The 20,841-nt window shown below is 37.0% G+C and overlaps 4 protein-coding genes and 1 non-coding gene across 8 annotated transcripts; all 5 read left to right on the forward strand.

Moving 5' to 3' along the window:
• Window positions 1–2,086: 2,086 nt before the first annotated feature.
• LOC111779887 (protein EXECUTER 2, chloroplastic-like) lies at window positions 2,087–6,510 on the forward strand. Its single transcript, XM_023660074.1, has 11 exons — window positions 2,087–2,667; window positions 2,959–3,075; window positions 3,157–3,222; window positions 3,422–3,528; window positions 3,609–3,687; window positions 3,932–4,630; window positions 4,729–4,855; window positions 4,929–5,098; window positions 5,221–5,295; window positions 5,375–5,467; window positions 5,534–6,510. Exons 1-11 carry the CDS (start codon window positions 2,314–2,316, stop codon window positions 5,633–5,635), a joined length of 1,989 nt encoding a protein of 662 aa, XP_023515842.1. The 5' UTR covers window positions 2,087–2,313; the 3' UTR covers window positions 5,636–6,510.
• Window positions 6,511–7,174: 664 nt separating this feature from the next.
• Window positions 7,175–10,106, forward strand: LOC111779888 (CASP-like protein 4A2). Its single transcript, XM_023660075.1, has 3 exons — window positions 7,175–8,011; window positions 8,857–8,992; window positions 9,702–10,106. The coding sequence occupies exons 1-3, from the start codon at window positions 7,395–7,397 to the stop codon at window positions 9,894–9,896; spliced, it is 948 nt and encodes a 315-aa protein (XP_023515843.1). The 5' UTR covers window positions 7,175–7,394; the 3' UTR covers window positions 9,897–10,106.
• A 721-nt stretch (window positions 10,107–10,827) lies between these two features.
• Window positions 10,828–10,907, forward strand: TRNAL-UAG. Its single transcript has one exon. It is a non-coding gene; the product is annotated as a tRNA-Leu (tRNA).
• A 3,218-nt stretch (window positions 10,908–14,125) lies between these two features.
• LOC111779833 (protein KINESIN LIGHT CHAIN-RELATED 3-like) lies at window positions 14,126–17,932 on the forward strand. 4 transcript variants are annotated; one of them, XM_023659998.1, is made up of 3 exons: window positions 14,126–14,525; window positions 14,993–17,024; window positions 17,447–17,932. In XM_023659998.1, the coding sequence occupies exons 2-3, from the start codon at window positions 15,028–15,030 to the stop codon at window positions 17,655–17,657; spliced, it is 2,208 nt and encodes a 735-aa protein (XP_023515766.1). In that variant the 5' UTR covers window positions 14,126–14,525; window positions 14,993–15,027; the 3' UTR covers window positions 17,658–17,932. The 4 variants fall into 4 exon arrangements, with proteins under 4 accessions (XP_023515766.1, XP_023515763.1, XP_023515765.1 ...); XM_023659995.1 differs by having other exon boundaries at window positions 14,989–17,024; window positions 17,447–17,690; XM_023659997.1 differs by having other exon boundaries at window positions 14,126–14,504; window positions 14,989–17,024; window positions 17,447–17,690.
• Window positions 17,933–18,103: 171 nt separating this feature from the next.
• Window positions 18,104–20,786, forward strand: LOC111779834 (putative exosome complex component rrp40). The gene is made up of 9 exons (XM_023659999.1): window positions 18,104–18,283; window positions 18,399–18,473; window positions 18,615–18,701; window positions 18,869–18,925; window positions 19,331–19,423; window positions 19,665–19,737; window positions 19,955–20,030; window positions 20,110–20,200; window positions 20,467–20,786. Exons 1-9 carry the CDS (start codon window positions 18,233–18,235, stop codon window positions 20,593–20,595), a joined length of 732 nt encoding a protein of 243 aa, XP_023515767.1. The 5' UTR covers window positions 18,104–18,232; the 3' UTR covers window positions 20,596–20,786.
• The last annotated feature ends 55 nt before the right edge of the window (window positions 20,787–20,841 follow it).

Raw genomic sequence — 20,841 nt, forward strand, 5'->3', positions numbered from 1 at the left:
AGGACATCGGACCTTGGATCTTCAAGGGGTGGATTGTGAGATCCCACATCAATTGGAGAGAGGAACGATTGTCGGTGAGAATGCTGGGCCCAAAGGGGGGGATGGATTGTGAGATCCCACATCGATTGAAGAGAGGAACAAGTGCCCGCTGGACTCCAAAGGGGGTGAATTATGAGATCCCACATCGGTTGGAGAAACTTCTCACTAGCAGATCGTTTTAAAAGGCTTGAGAGGAAGCTCGAAAAGAAAAGTCCAAAGAAAAAATATTTGTTAGGAGTGGATTTGAATTTTGTTTATTTATTTAATAAGCGGGTAAGTAATTGAATCACATGTAATAAATTAAGTATCAAGTTTGATAGTTAAATAAGTAACAAAAACTATATGATACTCACTGAACCACTTTTAATACTAAATTTAGGTGAAGACTAAATAAAGTAGGGATGCAAAATTTTAGAGATATTCAGATTTCTGTCCTGCTGATATTTTTGGTTTTATCTTGTCCAGGATTTTAGGTTAATCGAAGAAAGTGATTGGTCTGGTTTGTATGGCTTCCAATTTTGGCCACAACATCTACAAGGAGACCCACGGAGGAATGTCTATCCAATTCCAGGTTTGGTCGTCATTTCCGTATTGTTGTTTTTAGAATCTGTTTTTTTTTTTAAAAAAAATTCTAAAAACAACATTTTAAAATTTCAAAATTGAAAATTGAAAATTCTGAAAACGATTTATTTTACTTTTTAAATATGGGATAATAAACTTTGTTATTTCTTTTTTATTTTTTATTTTTTAAAATAAATATTCCACAAATTTCATGAATGATAAGTGTCTGAGACTGTGGGGGCTACTTGTGCATGACATTGGACCTCTGCATTGGGAAGATAAAAGAAATTTTTCCGAATCCCTTTTATGACTAAAGAACCAATCAGGAAGTGCCAAAAATATGGCCACCACGGCTCCCACGTTTTCTTTAAGCAATTATTCACATAATTTATTCAAAAAATCATACGAATAAATTATAAGTTTTTAACATGTTAAAATATTTCTTAAATTAATACATAAAAATATAGGACGCCCATCTTTAATTTGATTACATTTATGCTGGTGCGTGCATATGTTTATACTTCAATGCTTTCCTGTGATATGTTTCGTGTAATTAATTCATGAAGTTGTTCCTTGGTTTGATTTTTTTTAGTTTTTTATGCCATAATTTGTTTTATTGTCGTATTTTATTCTATCAAACATTATATTTGTAAAATAATGTAAACCGTTGTTATTTTCATAGTTACATCCGATAAATTTAAAATAGTGATAAAATCGACTAAAGTGAAGACTTAAATCCGATAAATTCAATCACGTTTTATCTATTTATTTGTTTTGATTATTTGACGCTTGAATATTCTTTCTTTTCTTTTCAAAAACATCAGTGTTAAATGTCAATTATCACTGCTTGACCACTACAATCTTGAGATGATTAGACAACATTTGTCCAAATAATTGAACCTGTCAAGACAATTGACTCAACTAAAGATCATGGAATAACCATCCATCCATTGTCCTAATTATGAAAGAAGCCAATAAACGAATTGATTTCACTTAAACCAATTGGTTTGCCATTTGAAGGATGTTTTGGGTATCATTCTACATTTTCAACTCCTCAAGATAATACTCGAATTCTGTAAAAGTGCTTTGTTTAAGTTTCACTACTATCGTTGAATTAATGTATTTTTTTTTCCTTTTTTTAGTGTAGCTATTTAAAACTAACGAGAAATTATTTCTTCATAAGTCATACAAGAAGTTTTTTTTCTTTTTTTGTTATAAAATCTATGCGTTGATATTCTCAAATCTACATGGTTCAAAACAAGAGTCCGGGCGATAGAATAAAAGACATACAATTAGCAAAGTGATTTGGTACATGAGATCAATAAGCTTCCATTGTCAATTTGTTAGTGTAAGGCTAGAATCGAATAAAATTAAAAAGTTGAAATACCAAAATGATTTAAAATATATATATATATATTATATATATGGTTTCTTTCATTTTCGGTTCGGTAGTAGCAGAAGGGGTGTTTCTTTCTGTTCATGTGGAGCAACAATGTAGGGTACCTACAAATCTGATGGGCCTTCTTATTTTAATAGGCTAAAAAGTTATCCGAGGGAGGAAGGATTCTATCCTTTCTTCACTCACCCCTTTCTTTCTCTTCTTTCCCTCTCACCCCTACAGAACCAAAAATCTAGCGCCAACCAGAAGAAGAAAAAACAAGTTGTTGAAGAGGAAGGGGCGGTCAGGAGAGCCGAGACGGTGAAAGCTGTGAGATGGGGATCGCCAACACCTCGTGGGTTGCTGGACAAGCAATACCCATGCTCCAATTCAGCCCCTTCTGTTGCTTCGATTTATCCACCAAGAAATCTAATGATTCGAAGCTGATTTTGAGTTGGGGTTGTGCTGTTCAGAATCAGGGCAAGCTTTCACTTACTTCATCTAGGAATCCCAGGAATTCTACCTTGTTTTGTCGTTGCAGAGGAAATGGCAATACTAGCGACGGCAGTGATAGCAACTCATCATCATCATCATCTTCTTCTTCTTCTTCCTTGGAATGGGATTGGAGTAGGTGGAGCCGTTATTTCTCTGAAATGGAACAGGCAGAAAGCTTTGCCTCTGTTCTTAAGGTGCAGTTCTTTCTGTCAATATTTGTGTACACAAGAAACTGGGATGATTATGGATTTCATCAAGTGGGTTTTGGTTCGTTGCTTGGGTGGTGATTAGATTTGAGTTTTAATGCTTCATAATGAAAAATTAGGGTCATGCAATTTTGTGTTAATCCTTTAATGCAATAGTTTGAAAAAACATGTTTGTGAGCAGTAGTTTAAGCAACTAGTCTCTACATTTGTGTGTTGTCTATTAATTTAGCTGCTTTTCTACTTGTTATTGGCTCATGAGTTCTAGTCGGTGTGTTACAGTTTCAACTTGAAGAGGCTGTTGAGAAAGAAGACTTTGAAGAAGCTGCAAAATTGAAACTGGCTATTACCGAAACTACACAAAAGGACAGTGTTGCTGAAATCATGTACCAGTTGAAGGTCAAATCAAGATTTACATTATTTACCAAGATTGTCAATTTTCTGGTCACCTCCTAATGTAATTTTTATATACATTTGCAGAGTGCTATAGAGGAGGAGCGGTACCAGGATGCGTCGATGTTGTGTAAATGCACAGGAAGTGGACTGGTAATCTTGCAGGATTCTACCCCAAAAAACACTTGAGGGCTTGTTTGGAATGACTTACCAAAAACCCTTTTTGAAGCACCTGGAAGGCTATTCCAAGCATGTCCTTAAGCTCATCACTGTTATTTTTATTCGCTGAAATCAAGTTGAAATATATGGCAATGAAAATTTATTGATGTTTTCTGAACCATTTTTTAAGCAGGTGGGCTGGTGGGTGGGGTACTCTCAGGATTCAGATGATCCCTTTGGCCGATTAATACGTGTAACTCCTGGCGTTGGCAGATTTGTTGGGAGGGGTTACAGTCCGAGGTAAGATCGTTGTCTCGTTTGTGAACACAGACACCGTTATTATTTGGGGAACACTCACGCATAATTCTTGTCTGTCACAGACAGTTGGTTACTGCATCGCCAGGAACTCCATTGTTTGAGATTTTTGTTGTCAAAGATGAAGAGAGATATGTCATGCAGGTTACAGAATCCTCACTTGAAACATTGTTTTCCCCATTTTTCTGTGAAAATATTGATTTTATGTCTGTCATATGAGCCTATCTCTATCTCTAATCCAATGTCTTTGACTTTATTACATCATGAGAAACCCATTTTCTTTTATTTAGTACGTGAGTTAACAAAAGAATACATTGCTATTGTCTGTAACCATGTATCTGACATTAAAAGTTAAATGAGAGATTATTTCGATTTGTATATGTTGCAGGTAGTGTACTTACAACGATCCAAAGGAAAATCGTCAATCTCAACAAGTCAACCATCAGAGCCTTCAAATAGCCCTTCCACATCTGGAATCAAGAATCAAGCTACTGTAGACGTTCCAGAGAATGAAGCCACGAAGGAGAAAAGTGAGGAGAAGGGCATTACTATGGAAGAAGCTACTGAGGAGGGAATAAAGGGAGTGATAAATTTTTTGAAAGAGAAAATTCCGGGATTAAAAGTTAAAGTAATGAATATCAATGTTCCCGAGGAAGTCATTGAAGACGCTAACTCTGTCAAGCAATTGATGCAAGAAGACAACGAGAAAACGGGGACTAGTGGGAATTCTGATGATGCAATGGATAAGTTAGATGAGATTAAGCCTGAGACAATTTCGTTAGGTGAGAATAGCGATGCCAGTGACGACGAAAAGGAATTAGATATGAAGCTTTATATTGGTGGGGTTGTACATAACAGTGAAGAGACTCCTACCAAGGATGAGTTTGTACGCCATCCTGCTTATATTAAGGATATGGACAGAGATTCTTTCGTGCTGCATATTCCTGGGAGAGGCTTAGATCTTGATGCTACGGACAAGAAAGTCTCAAAGGTCAAAGTGGCAGCTTTAACAGCCCAAGGTGTTTCTGAGCTTATGCCAGCCGATGTCGCCAAGGCATTTTGGGGTGTTGATAAAGTTTCTCCAAAGGTGAGGTTGATATCCAATGCTGTGGGTTCAGAAATTGTTTTTTCATCCTTTTATAAGTTCTTGTTTTATTGTAAAATTACTGAATCACTTTATTCTAGATTTCGAGGAATGTTCGGGAGATAGTCAAACTGGCTGTCAGTCAAGCACAGAAGCGGAGTGAACTATCTGAATATACTACTTTCAGTCGGATTACGACATCGAGGGGAGACCTAGATCCATTTGATGGTGAGTCGTTTGTTCTTGTTTTGACATTCGCTACACCACGTGTAAATGGTTAATGAGACTCGGCGTGGAACAGGTCTCTATGTTGGTGCATTCGGCCCTTATGGCACTGAGGTGGTGCAGTTGAGGCGAAAATTTGGACATTGGAATGATTTGGATAACATGGACGAGACTTCAGATATGGAGTTCTTTGAGTATGTAGAAGCAGTAAAGTTGACTGGTGATCTTAATGTTCCTGCTGGCCAGGTCTAAATTGAATCCTAATATTGTTATGATTTTACTGGTTAAGAACAATGACAAATTTCCTGTTTCCATGTCTCGAGTTCATAAGTAAAGGTGTTTTGGACCTGATGTTTTTTTAAATTTAGGTCACTTTTCGGGCTAGAATTGGGAGAGGAACTCGAACCGCGAACCGTGGAATGTATCCAGATGAACTGGGAGTGGTATTTACCACATGTCCTTGACATACATTGTCATCCAGTTTTGTAGACTGAGACTAATTCAAAGATCTTGTGTTTCCAGGTTGCTAGTTATAAAGGTCAAGGAAGAATCGCCGAATTTGGGTTCCGAAATCCACAATGGGTCGACGGAGAACTTTTCCAACTAAACGGCAGGGTAAGTCAACTGATAAGAACCATATCACTTGTATCAGTACATTTGATTTCCTCTCCAATTCTGCAGGGTATCGGTCCATACGTCAAAGGTGCAGATCTCGGGTTTCTCTACGTCGTTCCTGAACAAAGTTTCCTTGTACTCTTCAACCGCTTGACATTACCAGAGTGATGCATGCTTGATTCTTGCCTCATGCCTAGGTTCAGTTTCCTTTCCAAATCAGATGAATGGCAATGCCCGACTTCCCTTCCCAACCGGACGAACGTCTCTGTAACGAAAGGTTCGAGCAAAGACGAGTCTTCCTTCCAGATACGTATTTCCCCCCAGCACTTCTTTTATATCAAATTTTGATGAGTTAGCATAGAACGCTTGTTTCCCTGAGAACATATTTGACTGAGATGAAGTGAATAATAATAGGTGAAATATATATTGAATGAAGCATAGAAGAAAGTATAGGTGTTGCTTCTTGATGGATGCCTACTTTTGTTATGGGAAGCTTTTGAAAGCATTGGTAAAGGACAAGGGGGGGCTGCTGAATATGCCGAAAAAGGTTACAAGGTTGATTGGGGTAATGAAAAGTAAAGAGATTAGGCTTAATAAAAGCAGAAAAGGCATTGGTAGTGCTTCCTCTTTTGATGATCAGAAAGAAAGGGTTGGTGTCCTGTCAAGAAGAGGGAGGGGATGCTTTTGTTGGGTGTGTTGAGTGTTGTAAAGGAAGTGGGTAAGTATGGAAGGTGATGCCTTTATGAATATATTATGGATGCGAGAGGGAGACTCAGTTCGTGTGCTCATATTTTGATGCCATCTAGAAAGATGCATATAAAAAGGATGTTGAAGTTGGTGTTTCAAATTCGCATCTTTCTTTGCTTTTCTTGTTGGAGGTGTGAACGAATGGAGTCGGGTCAACTTGGATAAATTATTCGATGTGACTGTCTTCTAATAATTATTCGACGTTTCATCTATCTTGTGGTGAAGAACTGTGAGCCATGTTGTGATGGCTTTATTGGACGATGAACAAATTCTCGTAAACTTGGTTGGTGGAGTAATCCATTTTTCGAGGAGAAGTTTTGTTATTGCGGCTTATAATAATCAAATTCCTTTTGCAATCAAAGGCATGCAAATATTCTTTCTCTTAAAAAAAAAATCAATCATTCGAGAGGTTCAAGCTTCAACTACTTTGTTAATATATTGAAATTATGTTAAGCAAATTGATCCAAATACTTGAAATTATGTTAATAAAATTAGTCGAGAAATTCATCTTCTAGGTTAAACTTGTCAGGTGGAGCCCGACATTAAAATAATTAAAACTAATTGGTTTAGAGCTATTTAATAATTTTCTTTTAATTGAGATATTATTTAGAATAATGAAGGGAATATGCTATTACCTTTGTAAGTGAAAGAACAATTACGTGGCAAAAACGACGTCGTAAAGAGTGGGAGTAAACATAGCTCAATTTGACGAAAGGTTTCAAATGATAGAATTTATATTTAAATAAAAAAAGGAATCGTAGGCTTCGCAGCTCACTTTACTTTGTCGGAGAGGCTCTAAAATACGGTAGAATCCACGCTATCAACGAATCAAATTATTCCACGTCACACAAAACCTTACGTGTAATCAGAGTCTTTTTTATTATTCCTATTCTGAACGTTAGATTAATTCGCCTTCTTCAGAACTTATGTACACTGTACCGCACTGGAATATAATCTCGCCGTTACTTTAACCCTACAAATAAAATGATGCCACGTGGCTTCCAAATTACAAACGCGAACTTAGAGACGAGTCCCACTAAAGTCCTCTGCTTTCTCTTTCTTTTTTTCCCGACTTCCCAAACAGCCTTTTCCTTTTTATTTATTTTAATTTCTTTTCGTTCTTTGTGAACTAATTTTTCCCGCAAATCTTTCGATAAAATCCGTCAAGGTTGGAAGAAAAATGATTGAGGCTAAATTGAAATCGATCGACTCGTCATCCATGAGGAAGTCGTCGTCGAGAAATTCCGAGTTATCGGTTCACAGTCAGATGGAATCTCCTCACTCGCCGCTGCGCTTCCACTCGCCGCTCCGATCCGACGTCGGCGACCTTCCGGAGACCCCTCCTTATGCCTCTCCCGATACCTCCCCTGAGAAGCAGCCAGATAACTCCAAGGCGATTGTCGTCGTTGATGTTGTCGATAAGAGTACTCAGTTCTCGCCGCTTCCATCTCCCTACGCCAGCTCCCGGAAGACGCCGGAGAACGTGAGCTTTCCCGGAGATAAGTCGACTTCGTCTAAGGTTATGTTTAATCGGGCAATGAAGGAGGATGTGCCGCAGTCGGTGACCAAAGTAGGGCCGGCTGCAGGTGGAGTCGAGGAGCGCGGTGGTGGAGGTGGGAGATCGCCGAAGCAAATGCCGCCGATGTCGAGGAGGTCGAAGGATGATGCGTTGACGAAGGCGGCTTTAGGTTTTAGAGTGTGTGAAGTGGCGGTTTGCTTGATTTCGTTTTCGGTTATGGCGTCTGATAAGACTCAGGGTTGGAGTGGCGACTCCTTTGATCGTTACAAGGAATACAGGTTTTCTTCTTACGATTCTTGACTCCTCTTTACTATCTGAGTGCTATTCAACTTCGGAATGAAGTAAATTAGATTTGCTTTTCGATGTTTTGTTATTTTCTTTCCGAATTGTTGTTCAATTCCTTAGGTTTAATCTTTGCAGACTCGAGTATTTTAATCTTTAGCTAGTAGTATGATCTGTGGGACCTCAAGATTAATAGCATACCAATTAGCTTTCCATTCTTCGGATACTATAAATCTCCTTCCAACCAGAATCAAAACTTGAAACAATTATTGTGATTAATGGTTTTGCAATTCTTCTGTTGGTTGTACACCATATTGTCCTCAAATGAGTTGGTGTCTTAGTTGCAGTCTTCAATCTCAATCTTTAATGCCATGTTAAAATGGAGCTGTCACCTTCTTCCAACTTATTGATTGTCAAGTTCTCAATGATATACACAATCCAAATGAATTCTTTCGCTACACTATTTAATTCAGTCTGACCCACAACTTTGTATTACAACTTTTATGTCCTTCGCCGAGTTTTTTGCTGCTTTGAGTTAAAGCTTTTAGTTCTCATATTGGTTTTTGGTATAATTTCAAGTGTTTGTACTGTGAGTGAAGGATTGCGGTGGAAGCAATCTCACTATCAGAGCTGTCTCTTAATTTCCATGCCTTTTTGTGATCAATCATGTGGCATTATTCTTAGCTTCCCTTGTATTGCAAGAATACATCAATATTTCATACTATAACGTGAAAACCGTACTTAAAAGGATGTATCTCATATTCATTCTGTTCAAATTATTCTAGAAGTCTGTATGTTTGTTCCCGTCTTATATTATCTCATCAAGTCGATTTATCAACAGGTACTGCCTCACCGTGAATATAATTGGGTTCGTGTATGCAGTGTTTCAAGCATTTGATCTTGTCTATACTCTATTCAAGAAGAACCATATGATACGCCATCACTTTCGTTATCATTTTGACTTCTTCATGGATCAGGTTAGTTGTGCAAATAAGCGGGTCTGAATGAATATTGTTTAATATCTATAGGCATGCTTTCACTGTTAGTCTGCTACAGTGAATGTGTCTCTGTGGTCAAAGGTTTGTTTAGTATACTTAGGCTAGAAGAAATTCGCTGAATTGCATGGAGAATCCTTTTTATGCTTCACCACTTGAATACGGTTTACTCAATTTGAGACGATCATTCAAGTGGGGATGAACTTGATAGTTGATCTGCCTGCTGATCACTTGTCTCTTATAATGATTGATTGTGTCATTGTGTGAGTGTAGATTGTTCAGGCTTCTAATTTGCTCAAATATTCAAGGGCCTGTTTGGATTGGGTTGACTTTCTAAGTGTTGTTTGTAAGTGAAAAAATAGTGGTTTTAAGCTGTGAAAATCTCATATCGGTTGGAGAGGGTAACGAAGCATTCCTTATAAGGGTGTGGAAAACTCTCTCTAATAGACGCGTTTTAAAACCTTGAGGGGAAGCCCGGAAGGGAAAGTCCAAAGAAGACAATATCTGCTAGTGGTGGGTTTAGACTGTTACGCCGAGAAAGTGAATCCAAACAAACTTATTGCGGTTAATCATCAAGTCTTCTGCCTCTCGAGTCTCAGCGAGAACTTTCTTGATAACCCAAGATTGTTAGCTACTCTGCCTGCTTCGTTTCTTCATCAACTAATGATGTAATCCTGGATTATATTGGCAGGCATTGGCATATCTTCTGATATCGTCGTCTTCCTCGGCCGCAACACGTGTTGATGACTGGCAATCAAATTGGGGAAAAGACGAATTCACGCAGATGGCCAGTGCATCGGTCAGCATGTCTTTCCTTGCCTTTGTTGCTTTTGCTATTAGTTCGCTTATCTCTGGTTACAACCTCTGTACCCGTGATCATGCTTGATATCAAAATCTCAGGCCTCTTCGTTTTTCCTTGAAAAGAGAACAATTTTTACATTGATTTTCAACCCATTTTTTTTCTCTTCATGTTGTACAGGGATATCATAGCTAGCTTTGACCTTACAATAAAGAGGATACCAAATTGTATAATTGTTGGATTGTTTTTATTGCATATTTCATATATATATATATAAATGAAGCTTCTATCGTTGTAGCAGCAAATTGTTAGATTGTTTTGAGCCTTCTCGTCTGATATTGAGGATTTTTGCAATGAAACCAACCATTAGGGGGGAAAAAAAAAAATTTGATTACTATGGAGGGATCGTTAGATGAACACGACTTATCCACTTTGAGCATAAGCTCTTGTAACTTTGCTTTGGGCTTCTCCAAAAGGCTTCATGCCAATGTAGATAGTATTCCTTGATTATAAACTCCATAGTCATTCCCTAAATTAGCGGATGTGGGACTTTCTACTTCATCCGACTATAGTTTTATATTTTGATTTTAAAGTTGTGGGTCTTCCCTTACAGACCAACATTTGGTAGCTTAGCCCCTCGTTCATCTAAAATAGTGGGAAGGGAAACTTAATGATGAAGAAAATTATGTTGTTTTTTGTTCTCTCTCTTAGTGTACCATATCATATGATATTAATTTAATAAAGCAAAGTCCAATAATTCGAATAAGAAAACATAATTCATTGATGACGTTAAATCTATTACCAGATTTTAGTGTCTTCTTATGTTTGTTTTATATCTATTTTTATTTCATTTGGTCAATTGAATTCAAATCTACTTCGAATGGAACTTATTTTTCATCTTTTTTACTAAATTATGACTAACTTTTATTTTGTAAATCTACCTTAAAACTCAATAATTTCAAATGGATTCATTTTATCTGAAAATGCGTTAATATAAATAGTTTTTATTAGTAATCAAGACAGTTTGGCCGAGTGGTCTAAGGCGCTAGATTTAGGCTCTAGTCCGAAAGGGCGTGGGTTCAAAACCCACAGCTGTCACGAGTTTTAAATTACTCAGTCTTTTTGGGTTAGAACATGGGCCGAGGCCCATTTGAATGAAAAAAGGTTAGGCCCAAACAAATGTTGTAACGATAAATAAGGGACACCGACAACAAAAATGGTAGAGGTGAGGTGTGGGCCCATTGGGCCAATCCCATCCCATACTCTGCTCCACGTTTTGTCAAATCCGTCTCCCTCACCCTATCTTTCCCCTCTCATACACGTTGACGTTGCCGCCCTTCTTTGGAGATTCTCTCAATTTCCACTATTTCTTTATTTACTTTAATTATAATAAATTATTAATACTTTTAACATTCATTAACTTATTTGGCATATAATTAAAAAGACAATCAAATATTTCATTATATTTTACTTAAAATATTAAATAAGAAAAAAATAAGAAAACATTTGTACCTCTAAAAATGAAAAGGTACTCTGGAAGCTTCTACAGATTTATTCATTTTCCTTTTTCTTTATTTTTTGGGATTAATTAAATATTAAATATCTCTTAAACACTTTTTTTAATGATTGCCACTCCCTCCATCCCATAAACTTCCAGCCTAACACCGATTTGCAAACGGTTCATAAAATCTCATTCCCAAACTACCCTTCTTCTTATTCAATCTACGTTTCATTAATATTAATTTAGAATTAAAAAAAGAAAACAATAATATCTTATAATAAAATATCAAATTAATTCTTGTTCTAAGGTCTTTCAATTCTCATCATTTCCATTATTTAAGTGGGATGGGATATGATAATAGTTTAATTATTAGTGGTTAATATCTTAATAATCATCATATGACGTTGAATAAATTATTGAATAATGGAAAATAATTTTTGTAAATTATTAGTAAATTAACAAATTAAATGGTACTTTTTAGAAATTGTGTGCAATGGAGGGAGAATAATTTAGAAGGAGAATTTGGGAATTAAATAAGATAGGATGGGACCACCCTATCGTACTTACTGCCTCACGTGTATGGGTGAGTTTTTTTTTTTTTTTTTTTTTTTTTTTTTTTTTTTTTTTTTTTTTTTNGTTGCCCATACACTCGACAGTGATCATAGGAGCGTGAACGACATGGTGATGTATATTGCCTCATGTAAAAGCAGTGTCCTTCCATAAATTTTATAGTAAATTACGAGTTTGTCCTCGTGATAAGTTTTAAACTTTTAAGAATGCTTTCCATACTTTAAACTTTCCCAAATAACCATAATTTAGTAAATAAAATAAATTATTATTTGAAGAGTCCGACCATCTCTCAAATCTCACGTCGATTGGAGAGAGGAACGAAACCTCTTTCTAGTAAACACGTTTTAAAATCGTGAGATTGATGACGATACGTAACGAGCCAAAACGAACCATATCTATTAGCGGTTGACTTGGATTGTTACAAATGGTATAGAGTCAGTCACTGGACGGTACGAAACACTTTTCGAAGTAGGACTAGACCCTCTTCGCTGGCCCTCAAGGGAGTAAATGGTAAGATCTCACATCAGTTAGAGAGAAAAACGAAACATTCCTTATAAGGGTGTGGAAACTTCTCTCTAACATACGCGTTTTAAAACCGTGAGGCTAACGACAATACAAACGGGTCAAAACATACAATATTTGCCAGCGGTGGACTTGGGCTATTACACCATCAAAAACTTGTGTTGATGTATAATTGGAGAAGAGAAGGCACGAGTCGAGACCGGCATGAGGAGAGAGCTCACCCCGATCCAACTAGGTCTTAAATTAAGATTTTAGGTACGTACTCTTGTACGTCTTGGGTTTGATTGTATTGAGCCCATTCTGATGTCGTTCTAACTTTCTTATTGTATTTCTTATTTTTTTAGTTCATCTTACGTCTAAAATCATCCATAATAGGTTGACAACGAAGTTCTCGATGTTTGAAAGAGTTGGCGTGCTAAAAATAATTAAAAAAAATATAATCATACACCACATTACGTTATCTCAAAACTAAAGAACACAAAAAAAAAAAATGGTGGAAGAGAATTGTCAATGTTATATTTAAATGCCATTTGAATATCTTAGATCATAGACGACGACGTTTTGCCAAATGGATGAAATAAACAAATAATTATAAACTTAAAGTACAAAAAAAGTAAATGAATTTACACGTGGAATTAATAAAATTACACTCACATTACTCCATAAAATGCTAGAGTATGAATAAATCAATGAACCTACAAAATGCAAATATATAATATATGGTTTTTAAATTAATAAATACATTTTAAAATAATAACCATATAATTGGAAATTGTTGGGAGATGTGTGCATTTTACCTTCTTTTTAGATACCTCATTAATTTCATTTACAAATAAAATAAATAAATAAATAAATAAATAAATAAATTAGGTTTGTTTCGATGCTTAAATATATTATTTTTCCATTTAAAAATACGGAGAATTTACATGAACAAGTGAACTAGACAGAGGGAAGACGACTCTTAACCAACCACCCTTTATTAAAAAAACGACCTCGAGTGGTTTTAACCAGTTTTGGCCTTATTTTAAGATGGTTCCCACTAAAAACACTTTTGAATCCGGTATATATAATCATAATGTTTTAAGTTTGAAATTGACGCATTTATTTATTATTATTATTTAACTGTTTTATTAGTCAAATATTTGATATTAAGATAAGAAAATAATATCTTAAACGTGACATTATTTATTAATAATTAAGATATTTGTTAAATTTTAATATAAAGTTTAAAAAATCACATTAAAATTAAATTGTGAAATTGAACTTGTTGACCAAGCTTGTAAGGAAGGAAGGGTGTAAACTTCATGAGCTTGACAGTCTGTCTGCATAGAAACGACATTCCCCATCTCCAATCAACCCTTCAAATTTACGATAACCAAACTTTAGTAAAAATAAAATAAAATAAAATAAATTCCCCTAAAACAACATTTTTCCTTATTATTTTTTTTTTAAAAATCAATAATAAAAATTTTAAATACTATTATTTTTATTTTGGGGTCAATTTTTGAAAGTATAAATATATTAAGAGGTTTATTTTAATATATTAAGAGGTGTGAATTATTCAGTTAAATATAAAATTTTAGTCAATAAAATATATATATATATTTTTTTTTTCAGTAATAGCTGGAAGGGCAGAAGCGTAATTTGGGGGCTGGAAGACGGTGATGCCACGTTGAATTCTCCAGCGGAGACAGAATAGAACGAGTAATTAATAAAAGAAGCTTTTTGAAACAGAAAAATGCGAAATCGGCAGTTGCAGTTGCAGGCGTCGCCGGTGGGAGAGAGGTCGCGCTCTTTCTCTGCAGGGCGCCACCGGTGGGCGACAAGTCCCGCTCATATCATCGCCTCTATTTTCTTCCTTTCCGATCATTTGTTCTTCAATCCGATTCCTCAATTTCCCCCAATTTTCGATCCTTCGTCTCCTTCTCCATCTTACTCTTTATATATCTCATCACACCACCTGTAAAACGCCCCGTTTTTCTTCTATTTCTCTCCTAAATATAGACTTATATTGCCAGAGCTCTCTCGCTCTCTCTTCATCTCTCTGTTATACCCGGAGAGCGCAATCATTAGGCGTTTCTTATTCATGAGATTCTGTTGAGGTGCGGGTTTTGATTCTATTTGTGAGTATTGCTTGATCTGTTTCTATTTTCTTTTCATAAACATTTCTGTTGCTATTGGATTGAATTGTTGTTTATTTGTTGTTTGATTGCATTTATTGCCCGCAAGCTGTTTGTGGGTTTGTTTTTGGTTATAAAGTTAATGATTATGAGTCGCGTTCGTTGGGTGAATTTATTTGCGGTAATTGCGCATCCAATTTGTATGATCGATCTTTGTTTTATTTTTGCTCTCTCTTACTTTTTATATCTAATTTGACGATTTTGATTGGAAAGATTTTTTTTGACATAATACATATGCATGATTGAGCTGCTTTGACGGCCATTTTGCTTTATTATTGAATCGGATGGTTGTCATTTTCTGCTTGGTATTGCTTCCGGTTTGTATATGAATCATTCACTTCTCTGAGTGTGCAGATATATATGTATTTTGTCTTTTTTGTGAGTTTTGTTGCTGTTGAATGTATAGTTAGATTCTGGTTCCCCGCTGATTTTGAAAAATTGTGAGATGCCGGGAATTGTCATGGATGAGATTAATGAAGAAAGGACTGTGAATAAACACAACGGTTCTTCAATTCATATGGAAGAATCGTATGGAAACAAGTCGCCGAGGAGCGGGTTGAGTCTTCAGAGCCCTGGAAGTGTTCATGTCCATTTCCCTGTTGATGGCTTGGTTGATACCTCTATTGAGAAGCTCTATGAAAATGTTTGTGATATGCAAAGTTCGGATCGGTCACCTTCAAGGCGTAGCTTTGGTTCTGATGGTGAGGAATCCAGGATTGATTCTGAACTGAATCATCTTGTAGGGGGAGAGATGAGGGAGGTAGATATAATAAAGGAGGAAGAGGAGATTGTTGAGAAGCCTGAACATAACTTGCCTAGTGAATCTATGAATCATTCACCATCTGCCGATAAGAAGGAGAAAACAGAAAATACGCAACCTGGGAGCTCGAAACGTCTTTCTTCTGGAAGAAAAGCTCCTCACCTGCATTTGGACCTGGAGACATCGTCGAAATCAAGTCCCAGGGGCAAACGTTTGTCTGATAAGCCCCCTTTTAGCAGGAAGAATGAAAGGAATTTGAAAAGTCCAGTTGCTGGTCACTCAAAGAAACCGAAAGATTCACCTTTGAGAGGCTCAAACATGCTGAATGGAACGGAGGATTTCAATGAATCAACGATGGATAATCCTGATCTAGGACCCTTTCTACTTAAGCAAGCAAGGAATTTAGTTTCTTCAGGGGAAAATCTGCAGAAAGCGCTTTTATTAGCTCTTCGTGCTGCAAAGTCTTTTGAGCTATCTGCAAATGGGAAACCCAGCTTAGAACTTGCTATGTGTTTGCACGTGACAGCAGCAATATACTGCAGCTTAGGCCAATACAGTGAGGCAGTACCTCTATTGGAGCATTCGATTGAGATTCCTGCCATCGAGGAAGGCCACGAGCATGCACTGGCAAAATTTGCAGGCCACATGCAGTTGGGTGATACCTATGCAATGTTGGGCCAGCTGGAAAATTCTCTAGTCTGTTATACAACTGGTTTAGAGGTGCAGAAACGAGTGCTAGGAGAATCCGACCCCAGAGTTGGTGAGACGTATAGGTATTTAGCTGAAGCCCATGTTCAAGCCTTGCGATTTGATGAGGCTGAGAAATTTTGTCAAATGGCTCTTGATATTCACAAAAAGAATGTTGGTCCTGCTTCTCTTGAGGAGGCTGCAGATAGGAGGCTTATGGGTCTCATATGTGAAACGAAAGGAGACCACGAAGCTGCGCTCGAGCATCTAGTCTTAGCCAGCATGGCGATGGTGGCCAATGGCCAGGAGACTGATGTGGCTGCAGTTGATTGCAGTATTGGAGATTCATACTTATCCTTGTCACGTTACGACGAGGCTGTTTTTGCTTATCAGAAAGCCCTCACTGTTTTCAAGACCACGAAGGGAGAAAACCATCCAGCAGTTGGTTCGGTATTTGTTCGTCTTGCTGATTTATACAACAAGACTGGAAAAATGAGGGAATCAGAATCTTACTGTGAAAACGCCCTTCGAATTTACGAAAAGCCTGTCCCTGGGATTCCTCCAGAGGAGATTGCCAGTGGTCTTACTGATATTGCTGCTATTTATGAATCAATGAATGAAGTTGAGCAAGCAGTCAAATTATTACACAAGGCATTGAAAATATATAATGATGCCCCCGGACAGCAAAACACCATTGCTGGAATTGAAGCCCAGATGGGTGTCTTGTATTATATGTTGGGGAAATATTCTGAATCTTACGACTCCTTCAATAATGCAATTCCTAAGCTCCGCAGCAGCGGAGAGAAAAAATCTGCTTTTTTTGGTATAGCCCTTAATCAAATGGGGCTTGTGTGTGTTCAGAAATACGCCATAAACGAAGCCGTGGAGTTATTTGAAGAAGCCAAGAGCATACTAGAAAAAGAATACGGACCTTATCATCCCGATACTCTCGGGGTATATAGCAACCTCGCTGGAACATATGATGCGATTGGCAGGTAATGTAACCATCCTTCTATTATGATAACATTATCAGTTCGACTATTTTGATAACATGATCAGTTCGACTATTTTGATAACATGATCAGTTCGACTATTTTGATAACATTATCAATTCGACTTAGTCGCCCATTTCCCATAATCTCTTTCTGAAACTATGAAATTATCCACAACCGAGTCGTTTTTGTTATCTTGTCACCAGTTTTCATTGTTTTCGTAAAGGAATGTTTCGGACTCCCATCCTGTTTTCTACTGGGCGTCATGGCACTTTCTACTTGAGCGATTTAGTTTGCTTCACATTTTCCTTTCGTGGTTTGCATTTAGCTAAGAAAGTCGCTGAAAGTTTACTTGGAGCAACAGATGATACGATGCTACACATTTTTCATACATTGATTAGTTTTTCTCTCATGACTTAATACAGGTTGGATGATGCAATTGAAATCTTGGAGTATGTTGTTGGCATGCGGGAGGAAAAACTCGGGACAGCAAATCCCGACGTCGACGATGAGAAGAGGAGGTTGTCCGAGTTGCTAAAAGAAGCAGGTAGAGTTCGGAGCCGAAAGGCGAGATCGCTCGAGACTCTTCTCGATTCCAATACTCAACCTGGAAACAGTAAAGCTATAAAGGTTTGAGAAAAGATTTCTTACGAGTGATCATCGCCGCCTAGTTTAGAACGGGTTCAGAAACACGACTAGTTGTGCTCAAGCAAATTCCTGATTCTTGAGGTTGTTCGAAATTCGAGTACTAGACTTTGGCGTTTCGTTTGCATTGTCGATTAAGTTATCTTGTATTGGTGTATGGAGTTGATACTGTTCTGTATATGTTTACACGTAAGTGATGGCATTGTCATTTTGTATATCACACTGTTCTGGAATTACAAGATTGTTTGATGCAGTTTTGAATGAAATCTACACTTTTTAAAATATTTATTTAAATGAAAAATTAAATTTTATATATAATAAAACTCCAATTATTTATTTATTTTTTCGGGTTAGATTCATAAATTTTTAAAAATTTAAAAGCTTAAAAATAAAAATTAATAATACTTTAATTATTCTCAAAACTATTCGTGCCGCCTTTGTTCGCGCGCATTACTTCGTTTTTCTCTTTCGCGTTCGTAGCTCTCTCCCAATAGACGGGTTCTTCCACTCGCTGACTGCGAGTACAAGATATCGTTTACTTTGTACGAATTTTTGTTTCTGTAATCATGGTTGAAAAATCTTCTAGTTCGTCATCTACTCTCGTTGATCAGCCAGTTGTAAGTTCGAAATCAATCTCATTTTCGTGTTTTCCCTCATCTTTTTTCCTATTCGATGTTCAGCTGCTTCTGCTTCTGCTTCTGTGGTATCTTTAATGGAATGTCGATTGTTTAGGTTCCAGGAGATGTGGTTCTCGACCTCTCAAACATGGCTAATGAGACCATCAAGCTTGGAGGCGGTCTTCGACAGGTGTCTGTTAGGGTTTTACTTTTTTCAATGTTTATGCAATCTTCTATTTATTTCGAATTTCCTTCAGGTTTCGGCAATCAAAGTGCAATTGTGTTGGTTACGGGATCGCTTACCCTCATTTTTTTTGTTTTAATCTGTCAGGACCACGATGCTATCTCTGTCTCCAAAGTTGGAAAGCTGCGGTTCTCGAAGCCGAACAAATATTGGGTTGAAAGCTCACAGAAAAGGGTAGGAAATGACACTGTTCAATTGGCATTCGGGATCCTTATATTGCATGTTCTTTCAGCTAACTTTTGAATTGTGAACTTCATGCTAGTTTCGGGGGTTTTCTTCAATTCAATTGACTACCAATATCATTATGGAGTTTAATTTTAATAAAATGTTCTATTTTCCAGTACGTGCCATGTGTGGAAGATTGTGTTCTTGGAATCGTGGTTGACTCTAGATCCGATGTAAGTGCTGCTTTATTGTTAAAATATGTATATGTTCACTCGATCCCTAAAAATCTATTGTTCTTCTATCAAAATGACACAAAAAATTTGTCCATGCCCCTAAAGGGAGGAGGCTTCCAAAGCACTTCCTCCAAGAAAGCCCCTCTATATCTAATATGAAACCAACAAACATTGAATGATTTCATTAAGCGACTCTGAAGGAAGCGAGCAAACTAACAATGTCATGACAAATGATCAAGGTCCTCATACCTCATGCAAAGAATGTACCATTGCGGAAGAATCCATGTCTAATTATTTCTATGATACTAAGGGATATTTTAATAAACCTTTATTTGTTTGTCAGATTTTGTTCGATTACCTTTTAGGCTATCACCTTATAATTTTTTTTTTCCACATTATTTGCAGAATTTTCTTGTTGATATCAAAGGTCCGGCATTGGCCTTTCTTCCTGTTCTTGCATTTGAAGGAGGAACCAGGCGAAACATACCCAAATTTGAGGTGTTTATAATCTTTTTGTGTACACATTCTTGTTATTTTCACCATATGACCTTTTGGTATCGTTGCTCCTCTGTCTTCCTTTAGAGGTTTGATGCTTTGTCAGTTCATTTATTACCCCCGAGAGGCTTTTCTTGTGTGTGTTTTCTTCTTTCATTTTTTGGGTGCTGGTGGGGGTGCAGGGGTGGCCAGTAAAGGGTGTTCTGATGGGTGTGTTATTTCTTCTTCTTTCATTTTTTTGTAGATGGGTGCCCTGCTTTATGTGAGGGTAGTGAAGGCAAACCCTGGTATGAATCCTGAGTTGGCATGCACTGATGGTTAGTTAGCTCCTCCATCTCTCTGTGTCCAATAACTTGTTTGAAGGTTGAAACAGTCCATCAAAGAATTATATCAATGTTGCTGTAAACTCATCCTCTGAAGGGGGGTTTGCAGGGCCTGCATACTTTATGCAAGTTCATGTTTCTGTTCAGTTTTTATTTGTTGTGAACTTGTGATAGTACGTCTCATGTGAGTATCATTTTGCTTGATATATAGCCAGTGGGAAAGCAGCTGGATTTGGCCTCCTAAAAGATGGCTACATGTTTGAATGTTCAACTGGCTTATCAAGAATGTAAGCTAAGTTTCTTTTCTCAAGTTTTCACTTTAACAGATCATCCATTCCCATTGTTGACTTTATCCTCTCCTTCTAGGCTTCTAAGCTCGCCAACATGTCCAGTTCTTGAATCTTTTGGGAACAAGCTTTCATTCGAGACAGCAGTTGGTTTAAATGGCCGAGTTTGGGTATTTTCCTTCAATCCCTACATTTTGATTGCTATACTTTTTGGTTTACCATGTATGATTCTTCTCTTCCCATACTTTCATCAAGGAAAGTTTTCCTTATGTGACAGTCATATTAGATTGTTGGAAACTGGGAATTATTGCTCTCCATTCTTGATATTGCACTTTTAATCTCTAACTTAACTGCTCTTTGAAACTTGAAGATGTTATTTCTTCTACCAATCTTAATAATAAATATAATTTCTTACTTCTCGCATCTCTATTTCCAGGTGAATGCTGATTCTCCTTCCACAACCATTGTGGTTTCAAATGCAATATTGAACTCCGAGACTCTGTCTGGGGTCCAACAGAGAATCATGGTGGACAAGCTCCTTAACAATTTAAAGCTGTCAAGTTAGTCTTGTAAACTCTAGGGTCAGAATTATTTGTTTCTTAAATTACCTTTTTAGTGGTACATTATTTAGACAAATGTTACTGTTTAATTCGGCCATCTTTACGAAGGTGGAGGTCGAAATCTCTCTACCCGGTTTTCTGCTAAAAAAACGATAAATATAATTTAAGGAAATAAAGAAAATACTTGAATCGAAAACTATTCCTCTAATGACATTAAATTGTTCACGATCAATTGTATCGTAGTATCGAAC

This window comes from Cucurbita pepo, chromosome LG18, assembly GCF_002806865.2.
Source record: "Cucurbita pepo subsp. pepo cultivar mu-cu-16 chromosome LG18, ASM280686v2, whole genome shotgun sequence".
Lineage (NCBI taxonomy): Eukaryota > Viridiplantae > Streptophyta > Magnoliopsida > Cucurbitales > Cucurbitaceae > Cucurbita > Cucurbita pepo.